Below are 25255 nucleotides of genomic sequence, written 5' to 3'. Positions count from 1 at the left end.
ATTTCGGACGAGAATTAAGAGTAATAATCAAATGAAACGTCAAAACTTCCGCGCTTCGCGCGTGAGGGGGAAAAATGAATTCAGACAAGGATACGATGCAATAAATCGTCTTCTTTCTCTAATAATTTAATGAAACGGCGCTGGATGGGCAAAAATGAATACAGAAAAGGATTAAGAGTAATAAATCATTGAAACGTAAAAGCTTCCGCGCTTCGCGCGAGAGGGGGAAACTAAATTCAGACAAGGATTAAGAGTCGAGAATGGCACATCGAATCGTCTTCTTTCTTTAATAATCTAACGTAACGTCAGAGCTTCCGCGCTACGTGCGGAGGAAGGGGGACTTGATTCAAACATGAAGGAATAAGAGTCGAGAAGGGTATATCGAATCGTCTTCTTTCTCTAATAATTTAATGAAACGTCAAAGCTTCCGCCCTCCCTGCACCCAATCCCCTAAGGAGCGCGCTTCGGTTGCTTACTACCGCCCCCTAAAATTAAATCCTGGCTACGCGCTTGGGGAGGGGTGCAACCTGCCACACGCTTCTACCCCTTTGTTGCTTTGATCCATTGCCGAAAATATTTTGGCAACTATCATCCCCCCAACCACAGATACAAATCGACACCCTTGCCCTCCCCCAACCAATCGCCCGCTCGGAGCCCCCCGGCGCACTTGGTACCACATAATAATGCATTGAAGAATGTTATAACAGAGAAGAAAAAAAAGCACGATTGAATGATTGTATTACCCGATTGCATGGCCCATCAACTGGTTACAACGAAGTTAAAGATACAAAACAGCTGTAATGTTGTGACTGGATAAGACAAGTCAATCAGTGTGACACAAACTCATTTACAATGCTATTTATTGAATAGAATAACGAATTCGAGTAACATAACAAAAAACAAAAGAATATAGCGGGAAATAAATACGGGATCTGTATAATCGAAATGCATTACATGATTACCCGAGCCGATTTGTTTGTTGAAAATACAACATTATACAATGAAAATAAAGTATTTGTTAGAGATGCCATGCAGGTGCAACTATACAACCTATTTTGCTTTATGGATCAGAAATTTTGGATGCTAGTGCAATAGACATGAAGAAAATTCTTCAAATAGAAACAGGGAAAACAGGACTTTATTTTAAAAACAATTTTGAGAAAGTACACATTCTGTGATGTAAAAATTTGGTAGTTTCAGCCGAAATTGGAAGGCATCCTCAACTAATTCAAGTTGCAATACACATACTCAAATATTGGATACGAATACGAAGTTTGGATGAAAATGACCTTGTCTATAAATCCTTTGAAGAAAACAAAAAATTAGTAAACAACGAACAAAGCTGTTGGCTAATGTCAATTCGGGATATCTTTAGTTCACCAAATATTTGTAATAATGGAAATGAGACCGTATGGACCCTGAAAATATACCAATTTCTCAAAAAGATTTTGTCGAGCTATGTAAAATTTGTATGGAAAGAAGAATTGATGAACAATTAAAACTGGATTTTTTTTTAATGATAGGGATACCCATAAAAAAAATAAAAACAGAACCTTAAGACAATTTAAAAATACAATCAAGCAAGACAAGTATTTATCTCATGTACCAAAAATAAATTTAAGAAAAAATATCACAAAACTACGACTGAGCGCACACAACTTACACAAAGAAACGGGAAGATATAAAACACCAGAAAAAACGCCCCAGAATCTACGATTCTGTGAAGACTGAAATATGGATCTTGTAGGAGATGAATTCCATATAATTATGAAATATGACAAATATAAAGATTTACGAGTAGATTTTATTGACAATTTTAGCAATTTGGAAGAAAATTTTAGTAGCATGGAATGTCAAGAAAAAGCCATATTCATAATGAGATTAGGCAATAAAAATGTAATAGATATTTTCTCCTCGTTCACCAAAAACATAGTTACAGTGAGGGGTAACTTTTAGATAATATGTAATAACAAAGTAAAAATGTTCAACCTTATGTTTTGGGGTTTAATTTTGCAGTAGGTCGCATATAATATGTATAAATACTATCACTTCATTTATTTAGGCATTTCATGTACTTCATATACCTATTTCGTATAATGAAAATTGCTATATTAGGTTTTACCTATCGAAATCTTCGGATGTATGGTACATTATGGTACATTATATTTACTTTAGGGATTCATGTTATTACGAGAAGAAAAGAAACTGTTTCTGCTGTATATGATTTTCCTTCTGTTTTGCTATATACACTGCATTGTAAATTGATTTATATGATATATGTTTACAAACAGAATATTGATTCGTTACATTGCAGTCTAAATTAATTTATATGATATATATGTTTACAAACATAATATTGATTTCACTTAGTTGTTACATTGCATTGTAAATTGATTCATAATGTTTACAAACAGAATATTGATTGGTTGAATTGCATTACAAATTGATTTATGTTTATAAACAGAATATTGATATATATCATTGAAGTTTAATAAAATACGATACAATACATGTCTATACCATGCATGTTGTTTGGCTTCCGTTGAGTGGCATCCTTTATATTACTCATTCGATCTCGTAGAATGATGTGATTGATACTTATTCGTTTACAGAAGAAGAAATACCTTAAAGAAATGGACTGATTTTCTTTCTTTTTTAAAAATAGATCTAGCATATAGATTCTGCTTGAGTTAACACTGGATAATGGCATGATATCAAAATTCTGCTCTTTACCCGGTTCTCCGTCCATAATTCCTAGCTTTAAAAACAGTTAAATGTACCATATTTCTTTTATTACAGTTTAGGGTCAATCTAAATTCTTTCTGCATTCAAGAAAACAGCGACAAGCCCCCGCCACGCCCACATCTGCCACGCTCATCGCTCGAATAGAATCCAAGATCCACGTGCGATCATCTGGGACCCGTTTCACAAAGCCTTGTTTCAATGACAAATGACAAATCTGTTGACAACCAATCAGAAGCAAGGAGCTTATAACAAAAACTGTCATTTGTGACTGATTTGTGAAACGCCCCCAGGTCATATTAGCTTCGTTTTATCCCGGGGGAGTCACTCGACTGTTTTTAAAATATTGTTATCACCCAAAAGGTAAAATTTACGTGTTTTTACATGTTTTTTTCCTAGGGGGGAGGGGGGGGGGGGGTGGCCGGGCCCTACGCCCCCCCCCCCCCCCTCCCTGGATCCGTCACTGGCTACATGTCTGTTGCTAGCTGATGGGTGCTTCGGTTTGGCCCCAAACTACTTCCTCAAACTTAATTTGACGAGAATAGTGCCCTCTGCTGGTCGTAAGATCAGCAATCCAGCTGGTTTAGCCTCATCCAGAGTCTGAAGGGATTTAACAGAGAATCTTCGAAGGAGGTTGATCAGGATAACCTTGTCCTCCATCATTGCAAACTTTTGACCTGTGAATGTTTAGAAAAGCATGAGATCGGTGTAAGAGTAATACAATTTATACAAGAATAAATACTTCTTTCCAGCTTTCTCTCTTTCTTCTCCCCCTCCCTCCCTCCCATCCCTCACTCTTTGCTCTTCCTCACTCACCCATATGTTCCCCTATCTTTTCCTTCTAATACCCCTCTCTGTAGTGTAGGCTCCCTCTCTTCCCTCCACCCATTACTTCCTATCCTTCGTTGCCTCCTCCTTCGCTGTCTCTGTCTGTCTGTCTGTCTCTCTCTCCCTCTCTGTCTCTCTGTCTCTCTGTCTCCCTTTGTCTCTCTTTCTCATCCTCCCCTCTCTCACCCATCTTCGATTATCCTTGCCCTCTTACCCTTTCTCTTTCTATATTTTCCTCATCTCTTGTTTTGATATTTTTCTTTAATTTCTACTCTCGATTTTCCTATACCCACCCTACACTCTTACCAATGCAGTTTCTTGGTCCAGCAGAGAATGGGATGAAGGCAAAAGGGTGTCTCTTGGTCGAGTTCTCCGGAAGAAAACGATCAGGATCAAAACGATCAGGGTCAGGAAACTGTTCTGGGTCATGATGGATGCCATAGATATTGATAATAACCATCGCTTCTTTAGGCAACACTTTACCATCTATAGTAAATCAATGGGTGATACATATGAAAAAGATATTAGCATCACGGGAAATTATAACGAAAAAACAATAACGATTCGGTGGTTACATAAGACGCATGATAGTCTGATATCGTTGTCTATGCCCTTTGACAAGTCATATTCATGTCTCTCCTATATAGGTTTAATGTTTTGTTTTAATTACTAGGATTGATGGTTTATGTATAATTTGTTCTGGTAGTCAAGAGTCCCAAAGTATAAAAAAGCTTTTAAGAAGCTGACCCTCATTTTCCACATTGAACTTTTCAATTACAATGATCTCCAACGAAGATTATCGTTATTTAGATATTAGGGCCTTCTAAATGCAATCCCTATAACAACATTGCTCAATAATGCTCCAGTTTAAAGAAACACACTCTTACCTACAACGATGTCCTCATCAAGTTCCCTGCTTAATCCTGGAACAGGCGGGGTGATGCGAAGTGTCTCCTTGATAACACGACTCAAGTATGGTAGTTTTGAGAGGTCATCTGAGGTCACTGGTCGCTCAGATTCACCTTTGAATTAATAATTAATTGATAATAGCCATTATGACTGTGCAAGTTCATAACTATGGAAAACCATAAGAGTTGAATTGTAGTGTTGTCCCGAGAAGATGATTCCAAAATAATGAGTAAATGATAATTCTTCACCACAAGATTGAGAAGCTGGTATAGGCCTACCTTTATAAGCTGGGACATTCCAATGATGGGAAGTGAGATTCTTTTTCTTCTCCAAAATGTATGTAATCACATAAAATGACATTCTCTGAATCAGACTGTAAAAGCGAAATTAGTACGACTGATTTGTTTTTATCTGATTTTCAGAATATGAAATGTGTTTGGAAAAGCGATTCATCTATTAATGTTTTTATAAAAACAACAGGTAAAAACATACAATAAATAGCAGTGTATATCCAAACATATCCCCTAACCTTATTAATGTAAATTTACTGCAAATGAATCTGAATTTTGAGCACCTGACTATTTTAGCTTTCATACCTGTGTAAATATAATGTGCGATTATCCTGTGTTAAGTTATTTCGAATACTTCATCTAAATTTCTCCCTCTTCTATTTCAAGCTTGTTCTCGTCTGCTCTTTTCACTTTCCTGTCTTTTTCTAGATACTTGTTGATATTTTTGTTCAATATTATTCCTATTTTGTATATTATTTTGCATATTACTGTATTTTTGGGAACCAATTTTCAATGTATTGTATTCAAATGTATTTTTAAAATCTTTCGTTAATTCAAAATTGTTTCAGCCTTGGCCTCTATTTCGAATGTATGCTTTTCATTAAATAAACCACTTCAATGATATCAATCAATCAATCAAGAAGTTCATGTGACGAGTTTAATAGATAAGAATCATCACAAGGATGATTTTTGCCAGTGACCTACCAAAGACCTGATCTATTTCATCATGTAGACGGACTTGAACCTCTGGATGCTGGCCAATTAGTAGGAGAGCCCAACTGACTGCTGCAGATGTCGTGTCATGACCCTAGAATGTGAAGTCAGAATCAGTAAAGGTTTCTGTATTTAGATTTTTGTTGTTGTTGCTGTGGCTTGTTTATAGGGCAACAATTTCAGCTACAGGTATATTGCAAGCACTTGTGTGAATCATTTTGAAATCATATACATATTATATATATATATATATATATATATATACATATATAGATATTGTAAGTGGCACACGCATGGGTGTCGATCCCGGGGGGATGGGGGATATATCCTCCCCCCCAATATTTCAGGTGGGGGGGGGGCCTGTACAATCATCCCCCCAATAATTCACCATAAAAAAAAATCAAAAAAGAAAAATTAATGATGAGAGCCCGATTAGAGTAGTTAATGGTTATTACTCGCAAGATGACCATCAATATACGCATTTTGCTACCTCATTTTCATAATACATACACATTTACGAAGTAAATGAGACGACCGTATATGAGACAAGAACAAATTGAATTCTCGCTCATATGGATTTTTCAGGAATTAATGAATTTATTCAATTTGTTCAATCAACAGCATCATAGAAATGCAGTGCGCCAAATGCAAAGACGCAGCGTTAAAAAGCAGCGAGCTAAATGTTAAGCGCGTGAGCGCAAAAATAGCAATCTGCAATGCACATCAGACATTCCTGGACAGTGTAAACATAGATGAACTCTGTGACGAATTCGTGATGAGATAAGAAACAAGGAGAAAGCTTCCGCGCTTCGCGCGGGAGCGGGGAAACTGAATTCAGACAAGGATTTAGAGTCGAGAACGGTACAACGGTTCGTCTTCTTTCTCTAATAATTTAATAAAACGTCAGAACTTCCGCGCTTCGCACGGGAGCGGGGAAACTGAATTCAGACAAAGATATAGAGTCGAGAAAGGTACAACGAATCGTCTTCTTTCTCTAATAATTTAATGAAACGTCAAAGCTTCCGCGCTTCGCGCGGGAGGGGGGGGGGGGGGAACTGAATTCAGACAAGGATTAGAAGTCGAGTAATGGTACATCGAATCGTCTTCTTTCTTTAATAGTTTAATGAAATGTCAAAAATGGGGGGGGGACTGAATTCAGACAAGGATTAGAAGTCGAGTAATGGTACATCGAATCGTCTTCTTTCTTTAATAATTTAATGAAATGTCAAAGCTTCCGCGCTTCGCGCGGGGGAAGGGGAACTTGATTCAAACATTAAGGATTAAGAGTCGAGATGGTACATCGAATCGTATTCTTTCTTTAATAATCTAATGAAACGTCAGAGCTTCCGCGCGGAAGGGGAACTTGATTCAAACTTTAAGGATTAAGAGTCGAGATGGTACATCGAATCGTATTCTTTCTTTAATAATCTAATGAAACGTCAGAGCTTCCGCGCTAAGCGCGGGGGAAGGGGAACTTGATTCAAACATTAAGGATTAAAAGTCGAGATGGTACATCGAATCGTATTCGTTCTCTAATAATTTAATGAGCGTCAAAGCTTCCGCGCTTTTTTGGCACCTATCATCCCCCAACCACGGATACAAATCGACACCCTTGGGCACACGATTCAACATTAACGAAAGGTTTTAAGGCCGATCATTTCCCCTAGCTTTTTTTTCCTTCTCTCTCTCTCTCTCTCTCTCTCTCTCGCTCTTTCTCTCTACTCTCTCTCCCTCTCTCTCTCTCTCTATCTCTCTCTTTCTCTCTCTCTCTCTCTCTCTCTCTCTCTCTCTCTCTCTCTCTCTCTCTCTCTCAATGTCCCCTAAATAAATTACTTGAGGTTACAGAGTAAATGTTTTCATACAATGGCTGTATATAGAATCCTAATAATTATCAGCCCAAACCACTGTGAAAATAAGAGCAAAGGGGCGAAACGCAGCTAACTGTGCCCATGATGTCCGTCGGAAACACTCACCTCGAACATAAAAGTGTCTACTTCCTCTCTGATATCTTCAAGAGTGAACGTAGCATCCTCACGGTGCATCTGAAGAAGAAGATCAAGGAATGCGATTCTCTTGCGTTTCCTGGTGACTGCATCATCTTGATTGGTTCCATTTTCATTTGAGGGAATGTCACTGAGTCTTTCCTGGATCATCTGGAGATGAACATTATAACTGTTGAACCAATATAATATTATTTCCAAGAAAGAAAAGCAAAGTTTGGTATTATCTCATAATCATGGACTCACAGTAATGGTAATTACCAATTACAGATTAATTTTTTGCCAATGTAACCACTACAAAATTTACTTATTAATGACAAAATATTTGGATAAAATTAATATACGTTTGTTGTTGAGTTAAGCCTAAAGTGTTATAGCCTAAAGAACGCACCGAATCTTCATCAATGCAGAATGCTTATTTCTGTAACAATTACCATCGTTACCATCGTTACCATCTCAAACAGTAAATTCCTTTCGTTAGTTCATGTATTGAAAATCACCTCATTGGTTACTTTGTGTAGAACATTCAATGATTTCTCATGTTCCTTCCCGACTCCCATGTTGTAATAAATCCAATCAGACCAACACAACGGATTCCTCATCCTACGAACGACAAGACGACTCATACTGGACAAAGAAAGAAGCAAACAGACAAACAAATTTAAAAAAAACATCGTGGAATATTGTCACTGGCACTCTTTGTTTTTTTTAAGCGACGGTTGTGTAAAACCTTGGTTGTGTTTATAAGACCGATCAGAAGGATAATTCGATGTGACAATATGCAACTTTATTTCTTGAAACTACAATATTTTTCCAAGGTCGATTCAGGAAAAACATTCCACAAGTGCAATATCTTGCTCGATGAATGTTGAGGAAATCACATCATGAGATTGCTGCAGCATTTTGCTTGACACATGTGCCCATATATTCTGAGTAGTATTTGATCATTACTATTACCAATAGGTACCGGTATATTCACACAGGTTAACTTTTGATATATTCCTTGACCACGTACCTGTCAACGGCTCGAACGTATTCATTCTCACTGTCCTCTTGTGCATTGGTGCGCTTCCCCATGGCGGTATCTATATACCAAAGATATGAAAAAAGGAAAAAGAATATTATTATTAATTTCTGTTAAATCTCTCTCGAGGCATACAGTACTTCTTTGCTAAATTTATTTCTAGTTGGCTATAAAGATTGCACGAGTGATGATTACATCAATAAAGCTACAAATAAAACTATGAATAAAATAAAATAAACTATTTATAACGATACCATTGGTAAACCTGATATCAGAAGACAAGGAACGATATGACTGGGATGAAACACTAATTTGGCGTACCTCATGAGTCTATTATTACCTTCTACTTTTTTCTGCCCTAAAGTATTTGGCTGTGGTGATCCTATTTGTTGATGTATTATGATAGAACATGTGGAATTTATTTTTGTGAATAAAGAACTATGAGAAAAAGAAAAATGCCACCATCCTAAATTTGTAATTCTTCGTATATAGAACCCCCAGATCAAAGTATGTGACTATATATACAATCGTGTTAGCCAAAAATACATCTTTACATCCATCAGTCTTACCCCCCCCCCCCACAACCCCCCCCCCCCCAAATAAGAAAATTCCCTCTCTATAAGTAGGGACTGTAACATATTTTTAGCCCATTGAACAATGTACTTCAAACGAGTCTACACTAGTATTGATTAGCTGGGACATTCGCTGCACCGTCCCTCCGATATGAAATATGAGAAGGCCGGTTTTGGAACATAGTGGTGACGAAACGTAACACAGTCACTGAAAGCTTCTTCACATGACAATGCCCACACAAAACTTATCAATATTATTATGAAATATGAAAGTTCATTTCAGGTAATTTCATCACTAATATTATCTCAAAACTAAGTCATGTATTACCGCAAATGATATCCAGCACACAGTGGGTGACGAAAGGGAAGATGTTGAACGTCTCAGATTTCTCTGCAAACTTTTCGAGTTTCTTGACCAAGATGATGCTCTGCTCGTTGAACACTTCCATGAAATTTTGTAGGATGGAGAAATGAAAGGTCGGAGTGAGCAGCTTTCGTCGGTGAGTCCACTTCTTACCCGAGCTGATGAATAAAGAATTTGTAAAAGGCGTTTCAAGATTTAGACATTAGAACACGGGGCCTTATTGAATACATCGAGAACACGGGGCCTTATTGAATACATCAATAAATTGCAACATTTAAAAAAAAACAAAAAACATTGGTCATCTAATAGAAGACGTGCATTGCCACAATCAGATAAAGAATGTACAACTAAACCCATAATGCTTTCATGGGGATTAAGGATTGTTTAGAGGAGAGAAAATAGGGTTGGTAAAATTGCGACATTTCGTTGCCAATAAAAAGTAGCACTTTTATGGATTGAATAGTAAATATCTACCTGCACAGCCTTTATTTTTTCTTAAAGGTGGTGCAAACTTGATCAATACCATCTTCGACAAGTTTAATGATTCAAAGCGTTGTAAAACAAGAGTTAATTTAAATCTTTGTATTGCATTGTGTATATTTAAAGGGTGAATAGTTGTTTCATAATAAGATAGTCCTAGTTAGATTTTTACCTTGTAAGCAGCCCTTTTCCAAGCCATGGCTCCAAGCATTTGTATTGGATTCCCTTACTGGTATGGTGACTGCTATTCATTAAAGCCTGTTTAATTATTATGGGATACAAGGAAGGCATTAATAAAGGTTAATAAACATAAATCGATACTGTTACACGGTGGAATAATTGCAGGAGCAAAATTTAAAGACAAATAGACAGTGTGAGGGTAAATTGAATGCGAGAAGAATAGCAACGAAAACAGACATATTAGCTTCCGTTTGTTGTCCGACTTTGGATTTTGTTTAACATTCGTTTACTCTGATGATGTCTGTACTCGGTGCTATTTTTTAGAATTCCTCGTTTCGTCAGCAAATTGGTAATAATTATATTATGATGACTTTTTCTGTTGATGTTGACACATTTTCGGCAACTGTATCAGGCAACCGCCCGTTCAAATATGGAGTTAACGGCTGATCGTAAGTATCCAGGGATGTTTGCTCACCATCAAATGTGTATACGCAAAAATGTTCCAGAGTCCGCGGAGAAAAAAAATTCTTTCCTTCTATATTTATTGTTCATGTTTTGTCCACGGAGCGCGAGATTTATGAATAAGGGGAAATCAAATATTAGCATGGACCTGGATGAGCCGGTGGTATTGCACTGCTGCAGCAATCCCTTGGGAGCACTGAGGTGCTTTTTGTTATTTTCCTTTCTATTCTGTTAAACGTGTAAAATCTTCAGCCCGCTGAAGAAATAAGCTCTCAGTGCCCTGAATATTGTGGTAGGCTTATTTTGGGAGTAAGAAATGGTGGGAAAAGAAGGATACATAATCATGATAATGTCATTTCCATTTTGAAATCTTCGTTGAAATGCCCGAAATAAACCTATGGATTTAAACTTTTGCCTCGTTTTCACGAATAATAGGGGGCTTAGTGGTAAATGACCGGCTCGTTATTTTTGCACAAATAATTATAGGGGGCTGAGCCTGGGGTTAGTTTAGAAATCCTAGAATAATTATTTGTGACATCTTATTCGAAGAGAATATCTCGATATTACCTCGCCGTGTTTGGCACTGTAGACGATCACAGCAGGTAACGGTCCATACCATATCCTTGTTATGCCTCCAGTTCCCTGACGATATCTCTCGAAGTTCCTTTGATAGTACAGGAAAATGTCTACAAATATTATAAAAGCGATAAATATGCAGATTATATAAATTATAGATATATGGACAAATACATTAATGCATAAATCAATCAATCAATCAATCAATCAATAAATAAATAAATCAATAAATAATACAATAAATAAATACATGAATGAATCAATAAAATAATGAAGAAATACACAACAAGTAAATAAATAAATAAATAAATAACTGGCATACTCTTGAACACTTGTCATGTATATGCGGATGAATTGAAGCCACATCCCCGCATTTTTGGCGTCATGAAAGGAATGGAATATTGTACTTAATACGAGAACAATAGTAATCAAAGGAAGAGACAAAATATCATTTCAACAAGCAGAGTGCGCATATAATCTGATAAATTATGTTGCACCCTGCACCCGATCGTAAATTTAATCCCACGTCATTATCGGCGGCCGGATGTGTTTGTGTGTGTGCGTGTGTGTGTGTGTGTGTGTGTTTGTGGGAGGGGTGGTTTACTACAAATTATCATTTTATCAGTTATCACTGACTGCCAGTTGCAATACATAATTTATCTAAAGTTAACTTAATATGAAAAATGTGCAGGGACAAAGCGTCGATGTAATAGTGATACGCCTTTGTATCAAACTTAATGCTGAAAAGATACACGATAGAGGTAAAGGGTAAAATCTGGGTTAGATTAAGAAAGATATTGTTGTTACCCACCTCTAGGGTCGCTCTTAAATTGGAGTGTATTCCCGAAGATCGGGACTGCAGGTGGGCCATCGAATTTACTGATGAGAAGGAAAATACGAAGCAACCTGGCGATGTAGTAGAACAGGAATGCAGATAAAGCTACGATACACACAGTCACACCAATTCCAGCAGAGAGTACAGCGGCCATCTTGGTGCGATGGAAATCACAGAATGTCTCTGAATTATGACCAATAATAATATTGTGTAAAAAATGTTGGCTTTTTGTAACCTGGCATTATCTTTTCTTCGAATCAATTCATCCAAAAAATTAGTGTTAGGCATGATTTTTATTATAGGCTTAAACGAAATGTATCGAATTTATAACATGTGGAGATGGTTTTCTAATCGAGACAGTAATTATACCAAAGAGATGTAGAACGTGTGCGTTTTGACTGTACAAAGCCCTGTTTTATAATCAAATTTAAGCTTTCGTATTTCAAAATCTGTTGTATGATTTTAATTGACTGACACTCATAGCTAGACAGACAATAATGATATGAATGGTTCACAATATTGATCCATATATAGTTATAAATAATTATTATCAAAAAGTAGTGTTAGGGTCAACAAGAACTAATATATAATATTTTCTATTCCTTGTCTTTTTCATAGATATAAAGGCTTAACAAGAAGTGGACAATCACAGACAACATTAATGAAATAATGGCAAAGATAAAACTTACAGTTTTCGAAAATATCTTCGCGAAGTGTTCCTCCCGCGATGGTCCGTGCTATATCTCTCATCTCAGCATCCAACCCCAGCACCTCCCCAGATCAAGCATCATTAAGGTCTGACCGATAGAGCGCGTTAATCTATATAAGGTTCCACTGAACTTTACCACCATTTTTGCCCGTTTCTGTGACCTCTTGTATGAAATTGGAGCTTGTAGGTCCAGTGTATGTAGGTCCAGTGTATATAGGTCCAACGTTCAAGTTTAAGTATATACGCAAATATTCTTATTAATTTACAGAGGTCTCCCTTACTGAGGGAGCTGCTCATGGGATTGTCCTTTCACAACTACAAAGAAGTCGCGTAGGACGTGGATCGGAGGGGCGGGAGCGGGGGAGGATCAGGGGCGATGGAGAAAAGGGCATATAGTGCTCATACTTGTCAAAAGAAACATGTCAGTGACATCGCCTTACTTGAAGGAAAAAAAGGTGCCTATTTAACTGCTATTTCCCATATCTGTCAAGAGTATTTACTTGTACCATTTCGAGTCCGTTTCTATATGATTATGCAAACATGTATTCTAAGTCAAACAATTTCGGTATTGATCGATGCAGTAAATATCGTTCTTGTCCCAATTTCTCGATTGGTCAATAGCAAACATGCTAACCACTTTATTTAAAGCAGTGTAAATAGAATAAATCGAAGATGCTTGAATCCCAGGTGTTCACTACATTTGTTAAGCATAATAGCAAACTTCTTTAAAAATTAAATAGGCATTGTCAATCCTTACCCGACCTTTGATATTTGGGCTTCGGTATAGAACAAAATATATGAATGTATATACTGTGACAAAAACTATACTCTATAATATCTGTATTTGTTTCCAAAGTACATACAGGAAAAGAGAAAGAGAGAGAGAGAGAGAGAAAGAGAGAGAGAGTTAAAATAAACAATTCATGAACAATAAATCTTATAATACAATCGTGATAATCTTTTTTTTAAATCATTTATTTTTCCACAAAATCAAGGAAGGATACATATCAAACATTTTGAAGATTATATAAACCAGATCCATTCATGATGCAATGGAATCTTTTCTAAAGAAACACACCCCATATCCTGTTTTTTTAATAAGAGAAGAGTTTGTTACGGATAGGCCAGGGTAATATACAGATGGGTATAAAGGGAAAAAAAAGAAATGCAAACCGTGTGTTTTCAACATGATTTGAAATGATTTAATAAAGGTAATGTCATTTGAAATTGCATAATCAACATGGGCAATATAGAAACACTATATACAAATTGCCACTAATTTGATACCTTCATGAAAATTGTAAAACTTTTGAAGGTAATTTAAAAATAATCATACCACAGTTACTTCCAAAGGGTAGTTCCACGATGAAAGGTTTAGTATAAGTGTTAATGTTACATATGATAGACATAATTATCCACGTTACAGACACTACACAATTTTTCAGCCAATCTTTGTAACTTATGTGGTGCACATAATATTCTCGAACGGTTGAATATTATTTCTGAAGTTCCATTAATTCATACCTCTTAACAAAGAAGTGTGCATTAGTTTTGATTACTTTATTCATAATTATGACCTATCAAGTCTCAAAACAGTTCCCCCCAAATAGGCAGTTTTCGCAATTTAATCAAAATATGGATACGTCTTCGTGAAGAGCCTCGTTTAATTTTATTCACCCGTAAGAGTAAAGTTGTATTTCAATAGTCAGAATGCAAATTGTACACAACTATCTATAATGCTATTAATTTACCTACATAATACTTCTTTAACGTTTCATATGAAGTAATACTGTCTTATTTTATACGGAATATAAGTAAAATGTAAATATTGTTCTGTATGATATATCTATATAGGCATATGTGCCACGCGGGTTTTTGAAAGTAAGGTGACTATAGACCCTTTTCTTCAACGATTCTTAATTTATTTGTTTCTTAAATAGCTGGTTTCTAAGGAACATTCATCAATTTTGTTCTTTCTCCCCCTCCCTTTTTTTTGGGGGGGGGGGGGGGTGGGGTTCGTGTGTTAACACCCCAACCCCATTTTAACCAAATTAAAAACATCTTCTAATAAAGATTCACCAAAAAAAATACGAATGAAAAAACGTTTTTGTGTTGACCCCAACTACTTCCTGTGACTTAATTTGACAAGTATGTTGCCCTCTGCCGGTCTGAGGATGATTTGTCCGGCTGGTTTAGTTTCATCCAGAGTCTGAAGTGATTCAATAGAGAACCTTCGTAGGATGTTGATCAGGAGAACTTTGTCCTCCATCATTGCAAACTTCTGACCTGTGAACAAAATACAGAAAAATATTAAGGTCCAAACAAAAAAACCAAACATAGTTTCTAAACAGAGATGAAATATTTTAAAGTTCCCTTGACAGTACCTGACTGCATTTTTTTCTCAATAATTGCAATAAATAACACCCCACCCGAACAATGTGCCATATGGGCAGAAATTGTCGATATATACCCCCCCCCCCTGTATATATACTCTTTCTGTGCTTTAATTCTTGATTAGTTTCATGATGTTGTCTCATTCCCTTGTTTCATCCCCAGATTTCCCAAGTTCGTATGTTCTGACACCCCTTGGCCCGAATTCACAAAGCAAGGTTTGAGCTCTAAAAAAAAATGTCACAGATTACAAGCGTGTGGAAATGTCTAGAAGAAATTTCCCGGAAGCCTTTGTAAATTTATTAAAAAGTCAGGAAACAAGAGTATCGGAACACAGGGCAGTAATAATTTTCTTACCAATGCAGTTCCTTGGTCCAGCAGAGAATGGGATGAAGGCAAAAGGGTGTCTCTTGGTCGAGTTCTCCGGAAGAAAACGATCAGGATCAAAACGTTCGGGGTCAGGAAACTGTTCCGGGTCATGATGAATGCCATAGATACTCAAGAAGACAGAGGCCCCTTTCGGCACTACTTTTCCATCTACAGTAGATCGAGATTGTGTTAAGGATTAATAGGATTCAAATTACACAAAGTACATTAACTACCCGCATAGTGGTAGAGACTCTGGTTGTATACAATTTTACGTGTACTGTGGTCTATCATTATATACAAAAACCACGTTTTTAACTTAACTTAACCATGGACCAAACACTCTTCCTAAATACTCTAACCCTTACCCTATATCTTTCACACACTAGATCCTGAAAGAATATACTGTCGCCGGGGGAATGCCCGAGTAACATTGACTAAACATGCTCAAAATTTCACAACACTTCAGTCTACCGTCTCTAAATAAGCATGCACTCATGCAGTAATGTTAAGAAAGAACCTAAAACTCTACAATAGCTGGAATCTTAATAAAGGAAAGAGTATTACAGTATTATGTAAAAATAGAACATGTACATATTAAAGGATCCGGGGGGGGGGGGGTACTCAGATTTGGTTTGGACGGGGGTGTGCCACTCAAGCCTCGAAACCCATACCCATTATTAGGGGTCATTTTTCTCGAGAAAAAAAAATTCCAAAAAAAATCAGGTGCTTTACGGGTGACACCCGAAAATATTTGGAAAAAAACGGACCCATTTTTTAATGTTTAGGGATTTTTTGTGAAAAAGTGACCCATTACAGCGGCACACCCCTCTATGTCCTATGTTGTGAGTACCCCCCCCCCCCCCCTATACACACTTTAAGAAAACTGTTGTGTATTATCAAGAGATGTAGAGAAAGTACCCTTCAATCCAAATTAAGAAGACAAAATCAATCAAAGTTAATAATCGCCATGTTTATACTCACTCACGATGATATCTTCATCTAAGTCCCTGCCTATACCTGGAACAGACGGGAGAAGACGCAGTGATTCCTTGACAACACAACTCAGGTAGGACAATTCGGAGAGGTCGTCTGAGGTTATGGGCCGCTCAGAATCACCTTTAATCATAGATATAGAAATAATTGATTTTTCATCCATGTTCATCGACAGATGAAAAGACTATCAAATCAAACACAATAACATGACTGCTCGAGGAAGTTTCTTTACAAAATGATGGTAAAAAATCATATAGCTATGTTGACAATAATGTAGATAATAACTTAGACAATTTACATATACTGATATTACAAACTTTGCTACGTAAAATCCTCTTTTTATTAGAGTTATTACTTAACTAAAAGACATGATAAAGGGATACATATAACTTTCCGTTGTTGTCAACCTCCTCCTTGCTCAATAACCAGGTTTAATACTTACCAAAGACCTGATCGATTTCATCATGCAGACGAGCTTGAACCGTTGGATGCTGGCCAATTAGTAGGAGAGCCCAATTGACTGCTGCAGCGGTCGTATCATGACCCTGAACAGAGGAATAACAAAAAAGTATATAACGTTTGCATTGTGCGGGTTTCTTGTATTCCCCATCATATTGTGACGAATGAGAAAGGAAGAATGCTCATATTACTAGGTGTATCGTATATCCATTGACAAGAGTGGCAATCCCGAAAAAACGGGAGCGGGACCAGCCCACAACCCCCCCCCCCCCCCACACACCCATCAGGAATTTCGTGAAGAAATGTATAGAAAATAATAAGAGAAAAAACTGAAACTCATTTATAGACTATATGGAAAAATGGAGAATGCAAGGTTTAGACTATCAAAAAAGAAAAGAAAATCCTCTTACTCGTTCGCATGATATAGTAGCTGTACAAACAAATTTTGTAGAAGACCTGTATTTTAGAGGTATTGAGTATGTGATGTGTCATCCCACAATAAATCGCAAACATTAATTTATTTGTTAATCTTTTTAACATCAAAGGTCACAATTGTATATTCTGTTCTTATTATCGTGAATTCAGTAAAAACTTAATTGCGTGGGGAGTACAAAACTTCAGACGTCCTTCAGTACTGAAACAATAATAACTACAGCGTAGTGTCGAACTTAAATCTTAATATGAAAGAATAGGCAGATGAATGTCAAATATATTACAGCACCATCTCTCACCTCGAACATGAATGTATCTACTTCCTCTCTGATAGCTTCTAGAGTGAAGGTAGCATCCTCACGGTGCATCTGAAGAAGAAGATCAAGGAATGCGATTCTCTTGCGTTTCCTGGTGACTGCATCATCTTCATAGGTTCCTCCATTAGGGCTATGGAGGGGGTCGTGGAGTCTTTCCTGGATCATCTGGATATTAATAATGGAGGCAAGCCATTTTTACTTTCATTCCCTTTATTGGAGACGTTTTAATAGTTTACAATTTTTTGATAAAAAAGTTCCTAATAATATTTTAAAGTTAAAGGTATAGACCAGTTCTGGTCATGCGATCGCATTGTGAAAAAAAACGTTGTGGAATCGATCAGAAAAGGTTGATCATCTAGCATAGAAGTATTGGTGTGTACTGCAAGGTTCTAGAATCATCAAAATGATAAGAAATTTGGCCCAGTCTTGGTAAAGTTACAAGCACTGTACACAAAAAGATGTATAGGGGACTACCCTATATCTATCCAGTCCGGATAGATATAATAGTTTACCAAATATCTATTAGTAGGCGGTTTCCAGCAAAATTTGTATGATCACGTATTAGTCAAAGCATATTCTTTCACATGATTGGTAATAAGAGCTTCCCTTTCATTTTTTGAGACGGTTTTTTTTCCTCCAAAACTGGTCTTTACCTTTAATTAAAATGGTAACATGTCGAACAGTGGTATATTTTGATTGGACAACAGTTTTCAAAACGTTCTGTGCTAATAATCCCACATTGTTTGATATGCTGTTTCAGGGAATCTCATTGTTTATTGATAATTACAACATTGAGAGTATTTCTATACTTCTGTTGTCATGGAGGGGGGGGGGGGTAGCTTCACATGTGCACAACATTGACAAGAAACTATAGATGAAAGCAACATTATCGCTTCACATTTCACTGTAATAATTTTTTCAAAATGTGGTCTTTTCGCTTTACGTCATTTGTGTTTTAGTTGTTATCACCTTATTAGTTACTCCATGAAGAATTTGTAGTGCCTTCTCATGATCCTTCCCTGCGTCTGTTCTGTTATAGATCCAATCAGGCCACAGCATGAAGTTCCGTATTCTACTGACGATTAGATGACTCATTCTGGACAGATAAACACATTGTACAAACTTATTTAAAATTCTGCAAACACAGCTTCGAAAGTGTTTTATATCTTCAAACTAAACAATTAATTAATATTTGAGGGGCAATACCGAGGGAGGAGATTATGATTTTTTTTAAAGTGAATTATTAGAAATGCGCTTTAAATTTCAGGCAATACATCGTTTTAAAATAATTTACTTATGCGCAAAAGGATAATGGGATAAGGGTAAGAAAAGCCCCAATTTAAGATATTAAAAAAGAAAAATAGAAAGAGAAGGAAAGACGAAAAGAAGATGATACACCACCCTTCCACTTACTTCCTCTATGACCGTGTTCTCTCAAATTTCCATCTATTTAATTAAGAGACCTATCATACCGCTCTCGCTCGTGCCCTGGTCCCAGTGTCTTGTCACTATTCAGACATACGATACGTCATTCGTTGAGGCATGTCAGTCGCTGAAAATGGTGGCGAGGTTTGAATCTTTATCATTTTATTTGCAACATAAAAATTATGAGTGACTTGTTGTACCATTTCATAAAGTGACGTCATGCTTACCTTCCAACGGCTTTAACATATTCATTTTCATTGTCACTCTGGGCATTGGTGCGCTTCCCCATGGCGGTATCTACCAAAGATATCAACATACCGTTACATGGAAAAACATATTAGATTTATGTCTTGATTGGTTTTATAGATTACATTTTGAATAGTATAAAATAGTTACGATATCGCAGTACTATGATGGAATAGGTTAATTCTGTCATTAGTAAAACTATTTACCTCTATGTAGGGAGAATTTAGGACCTATGCCTCACATGAATAGAGCCACCAAATCACATTGAATCATTATCAAAGTATAAATTGAATCATGTTCATATCGAAAATTACAGAAATTATACATTTATTATGCGGCACCTCCTGCCCGAATATGAAATTGTTCGGGCAGGCCCGCTACCCAAAGATGGATATTCGGGAACTCCACTGCCCGAATATATAAGGATACTCGGGCATTTCACTGCCCCAATATGAGGGGTATAGTTACACAAATATTAGGACTTTGAAAATCCATGGGGCTGCATGCCCCTAGCGCCCCTCCTCAGACGAGGATTGCGACGCATGTCAAAAAAAAAGAAAATAATACCGCAAATGATATCCAATACGCAGTGAGTGACGAGAGGGAAGATGTTGACGGTCTCAGATTCATCTGCAAATTTTCCGAGTTTCTTGACCAAAATCATACTCTGTTCGTTGAAAACCTCCATGAAACTTTGAAGGATGGAGAAATGGAAGGTCGGAGTGAGCAGTTTGCGTCGGTGAAACCATTTCTGACCCCCGCTGAAAATAAACGAAGAGAGTTCAAGTTGTATATTTGGGCCCCGTCTTATCAAGAGACGACTGATCCACATCAATCGCAAGCCCTCCAATCAATCGCAAGTTTGCGGTCTCCCATCTCTTATGTGCATAGTTGCGATTGATATCAATCGCTTAAAATGTATGATTAATATCGACTCTAAATAAAGACGAGGTCCAAATCTGTATACTGATACTGTGCATTAATGTTGTATCAGCAGTGTTCAGCACAGGAAAATATATGGCTATTGGAAAGCCAGTTCACGGTTGCAGTCTGAGCATGAGCAGATAAAGGTCATTGCAGAACAAATTTTGAAATACACGGAGACGAAATACTGGATACATGCTCATGAAAGTTATGTAATCATTATTCATTCATGTACACGCAGTGCACTCCATGATACACAGGAGGAAGTATTCTTTGGAAAGGGGAAACAAAGGCTATTTATATAGTACCTCCGTCGCTGTAGGAGTGATTATTTCAAAATGTACATAGTGGGACCTCTTCATGTTTTGAAGATCTGTTGATTTTCGGGGTCATTGCAGTAATGTGCTAACCGTGAACTGGTCTATTACATGCATATTTTGTGTTGCTCTTGTACCTCCTTGTGAGCCCGAAAAGGGGCATAGGTGTTCCAAACTGAAAACTGCGTTCTTTAAATTCTAAATAATCATTATAAGTAACCTCTTATTTTACACAGTTTTGGAGGTAAAGGGCGAAGTCTACCCTTGATTATACTCAATGACCAGCTGTACACTTGACACCGAGGTTTTAGATTGCTTGTTATGTAAGGCATGTATTATAGGGGAAGGGTCTATAATAATTGATCGTGTTTGTATTTATTTATTTTTTTATTGAAGTGCTCAAAGTCTCTCCAAAAACATAAGAGTATGGTTAAGGTCTTGACCCCATAGTTCCGTTAATGACCTTTTCTTTAGCGGATGACCAGGGGGGATTGCCCCCTTGCCCCCCCCCCCGGGCTACGCCTATGCTTACCTTGTTAGTAACCCTTTCCCAAGCCACGGCTCCATAAATGTGTATTCGGTTCCTTTATTGATATGACGACTGCTATTCATCAGTGCCTATACAAGAAGGTTATAATTGGGCGTTTATTTAATCATTTTCCTAATAAACGAAAGAGGGAGAGAGGGGGAGAAAGTAACTGTTACAGCAAAAGAGAGAGAGAGAGAGAGAGAGAGAGAGAGGAGAAAGAGTGAGAAACAGACAGACAGAGGCAGACAGAGGGACAGAGAGAGAGACAGAAACAGAGTGACAGAGTGAGAAGGGGGGAGAGATAGAGAGATGGGGAAGGAGGCGTTCGAAAAAGAGGGAGAAGATGGAGGGGGAAATGTGGTTTGATTGCTTTCTTAAATCGTCAATTAATTCGTTACAAAAAATGTCAAGGTTCACATTATTTTACTAAAAAATTGTAAAAAATGATGACGAATTTGTAAGAAATGACGACAAATTTATTTTGATTTTCATGACACTGCGATAGTTTTATTATACAAGAATCATTGAGTTTAAGAACACTTTTTAGCTCAGAACACGTTTATTTATGTTGATCCCAAAATTTGATTTTTATATTAACACAGAGATCATTGCAAGATTAATACCAATTGGTGCTAATTAAAATTGCGCGCTCAGCTTGTCTCATCATGCTACCTATCTTTCATAATTATACACTGTCCTTCATTCACGCAGTTCACACCAACTCACCCCTTTTCTTTTGAACAATCTTGGCCATGTAGTTCATACCCTTGTGCTTCCACATTGCGTCTTATATGTTGATACCTGTTCTCTTCAGTATAGTCTCCTTAGACACAACACTTGTTGTTGTATACATTTTTATTATTGTGTTAATTTGTTATAACATTATTGTTGAGGGGTCAACACTCTACAAGCTATGCTTTTTAGTGGATCTCTACATTTTGACATATAATATACAGCAAAATTGTTTTCTTTTGCTTTTTTTCTTGACTTAGATTGATTGATATGATTATCGTATAATTCATTGTAACTAAATTATGAATTATATAAACAATGTCTTTTGTTATGCAAAGAAAAATATCATGTACACTTGTGTAATCACTTTTGTATATTTTTTAGAATGTTGTTTATAATTTATTTAATTTATTTATTGTACATAATTTGTGTTTTTCTTGTTGAAAATGAGAATAAAACTTGTATTTGAACTTGAACTTGAGTTACAAACATACCTCACAGTGCACAGCGTTATAGATGAGTACTATCGGCAATGGTCCAAACCACATTCTTATTACACCACCTGACTGGTGACGATACTTCTCCCGTACACCTACATCATACAGGAAATGTTCTGCAAATAAAAGAAAATTAATAAAGCACTTATACACTGCAGTCTTACTGAATTGTCACACTAATTTTAAAGGGCTGAAGAGTGACAGCTTTTTCAAAATGTTGTAATCCACTCAGATTGAAATAAATTAATGACGAGTTGCATCCAATGTAGCAGTTAAAAATTATTGTTTTTAAATGCTCTCACTTAATATCGGCTAGTTTAAATGTTTAAATAGATTACATTGTCACCCACCTCTTGAGTCACATACCATAAATATTTTAAATCCGCATGATCCAGAGGCTTCAATACAAAATAATGATGCATTTACAAAGAAAACATTTTTCAACTTGTAGTGAATTCTCACATTGTCATTTCATCAGTTATCACCGACTGTGAGTAGCAAACTAAGAAATGTTACATATCTAAAGTTAAATAAATATGAAAAATATGTATGGACAAAGCGTCAATATAAAAATGATTTGCCTTTGAATCAAAAGTGATGCTAAAAGATACACAATACGTAAAGGATAAAGGTTTTTCAATTGGAGTGAATTTACACATTATCATTTCATCAGTTATCACCGACTGTGAGTAGCAAACTAAGAAATGTTACATATCTACAGTTAAATAAATATTTAAAAAATGTATGGGCAAGGCGTCAATATAAAAATGATTTGCCTTTGAATCAAATGTGATGCTAAAAAGATACACAAAACGTAAAGGGTAAAATCTCCCAAATTAAGAAAGATATTGCTTTTACCCACCTCTAGGGTCGCTCTTAAATTGGAGTGTATTCCCGAAAATCGGGACTGCAGGTGGGCCATCGAATTTACTGATGAGAAGGAAAATACGAAGGAACCTGGCGATGTAGTAGAACAGGAATGCAGATAAAGCTACGATACACACAGTCACACCAATTCCAGCAGGTAGTACTACGGCCATTTGGTATGGGTGAAAAACCCTCAAGATTCACGTCTTATGTCTGAATAATTAGATCAATAAATTTTGTAACGTGTATGCAGAAAGCTGAACAAAATCAATCGCTAAACATACTGCATAAAATGTGCAAGATTGCATACAACTCATATTTTGTTATTCAAATATCTAAATGTATTTCATACATTTTTAAGTATTTCATAATAATTTTCTAAGACCTGCTAAGCTCCACCCTAAAAAATATTCCAGATCTCATTCATTTCGAGACATCATCCTATCAATCATTAGTGAGCTAACATGAGACAGTGGTATGTAGCTTCAGCAGAACTGACCACCTGTTTACAATAGACCATACAATACCAACATAATAGTTGCTATGTCCGACGTGCTGTAACATAACCAGGAAAAGAGAGGTAATGTGGAGGTATTGTATGAAAGAATGCAATTCTTTTGTGAGCATGTGCTGAGCTGCATGTGGGGAAGTTACATACCACTGTCTCTTGTTAGCTCACTTAAATGATTGACAGATGATGTCACAAGATGAATGAGATCTGGAATATTTTTTAGGGTGGAGCTTAGCAGGTCTTAGAAAATTATTGTGAAATACTTAAAAATGTATGAAATACATTTAGATATTTGAATAACAAAATATGAGTTGTATGCAATCTTGCACATTAACAGGAATCATCTTATATTTGGATGTCACCCGACCTTTAACTAAAGTAACATAGAAGAAAATCACAATCTCACACGCCATGTACAAATCAGGCCTAAAATAATCCAATCAGGGGACATTCATGTGAGGAGAGAACCCAATCAAGATAGATGAGGTGAGCAGGTTAGATAGTTCAAAGGTGAGAGGTGAAGAGAACCAATGAGAGAAGAGAAAGTGCCTGTTGCTAGAGCATATCAAGGCAAGCCATATGCAAATGAGAACACAACAAAGTGAACAGGTGAAGGGAATATGGTGTAGCAGAAGTGTAATTGAAAGGCTGTGCTGTAAGAAGATGAATGAAATGGGAACATTAGCTTGAAAAATGAATATGCATATCAAGAATGCAAATTTAATAAAAATAATAACAAAGATAGATTTATTGAGCGCATAATAAACCGAAGTTTCTCTATGCGCTTTACAAAGTAAAAAACAAGCAAGTACAAGTATATTTAAATAGGTATAAATTAAGAACGATATGTAAAAAGACATGTAGCTAAGAGAATCCATTGTGAGCAAAGTTAATACATGCAGATAGCAAATACTTAATTAGAGTCAATTTATAATGAATATGTAATAGTGGATATGGAAGAAGGCAAGTAGTAACCGATAACTGAAATAAGACAAATTTAAACTCTTGTAATGTAAAGGGGGAATTGAGAAGATGAGCACATTAAAAGAGATGCATGGTTTTGTTTGTTTTCATTAATAAAACAAAATATTATACAATCATGTACATGTAAATTGCTAAAAAGTGAGCAAGAATTGTCAAGCTTTTAGGATCCATGCAGAGAATGAAAATGATCGTTATATTACTTACTCCTGTGGACCAAACGTTTTCAGAAAGCTTACGCCACTAGTTAGCTAATATCATGAATATAATAGCCCTTAGAATCTGAATGGTTCTCTCGACGCTTTCAAAGTATCTGGAGGGAAATTAATTAGTGGATTGTATCAATGTCGTTTGATCGTGCAAGCCAAAGTTCTTGTTTGTTGTCAAACACCGTTCATAGTACGAAGATCAACATTGGAGTGATTTTACTGCAGTCACGTGCTTTGAAAACATTTTTTTTTTTTTTTTTTTTTTTTTTTAGGGGGGGGGGGGGGTATTTTATGTTCTCTCTTTTCCGAGGGGCTGGCTGAACATTAAGAAGGTCACAAGATTGATAAACTCGTATTTCAGCAAAGTTTCG

General features: G+C 36.5%; 1 protein-coding gene across 3 annotated transcripts; it reads right to left on the bottom strand.

The window, feature by feature from the left end:
- Positions 1-3209: 3209 nt before the first annotated feature.
- On the bottom strand, positions 3210-24987 carry LOC577955 (cytochrome P450 4V2). 3 transcript variants are annotated; one of them, XM_030999739.1, is made up of 12 exons: positions 24883-24987; positions 23179-23396; positions 22314-22432; positions 21091-21176; positions 19885-20078; positions 19299-19368; positions 18616-18742; positions 17629-17811; positions 16881-16983; positions 16427-16561; positions 15434-15613; positions 14698-14971 (listed from the first exon to the last, which is right to left on the bottom strand). In XM_030999739.1, the coding sequence occupies exons 2-12, from the start codon at positions 23354-23356 to the stop codon at positions 14808-14810; spliced, it is 1539 nt and encodes a 512-aa protein (XP_030855599.1). In that variant the 5' UTR covers positions 23357-23396; positions 24883-24987; the 3' UTR covers positions 14698-14807. The 3 variants fall into 3 exon arrangements, with proteins under 3 accessions (XP_030855600.1, XP_030855599.1, XP_030855598.1); XM_030999740.1 differs by lacking the exons at positions 14698-14971; positions 24883-24987 and adding an exon at positions 3210-3419 and having other exon boundaries at positions 23179-23468; XM_030999738.1 differs by lacking the exon at positions 24883-24987 and having other exon boundaries at positions 23179-23468.
- Between the last annotated feature and the right edge of the window lie 268 nt (positions 24988-25255).

Source organism: Strongylocentrotus purpuratus, unplaced genomic scaffold, assembly GCF_000002235.5.
Source record: "Strongylocentrotus purpuratus isolate Spur 01 unplaced genomic scaffold, Spur_5.0 spur5_scaffold_5, whole genome shotgun sequence".
Classification (NCBI taxonomy): Eukaryota; Metazoa; Echinodermata; class Echinoidea; order Camarodonta; family Strongylocentrotidae; genus Strongylocentrotus; species Strongylocentrotus purpuratus.
Note: the sequence above shows the minus strand (reverse complement) of the source record. Positions and strands in the feature narration are given on the sequence as shown.

Bases quoted from the DNA above. Each gene is read 5' to 3' on its own strand.
- LOC577955 (XM_030999739.1), bottom strand. From the start codon at position 23,356: ATGGCCGTAGTACTACCTGCTGGAATTGGTGTGACTGTGTGTATCGTA. The intron at 21,177-22,313 runs GTATGTTTGTAA...CTTCTTGTATAG, and splicing joins ATAACGCTGTGCACTGTGAG to GCACTGATGAATAGCAGTCG. The intron at 18,743-19,298 runs GTAAGCATGACG...TTATCTGTCCAG, and splicing joins TATGTTAAAGCCGTTGGAAG to AATGAGTCATCTAATCGTCA.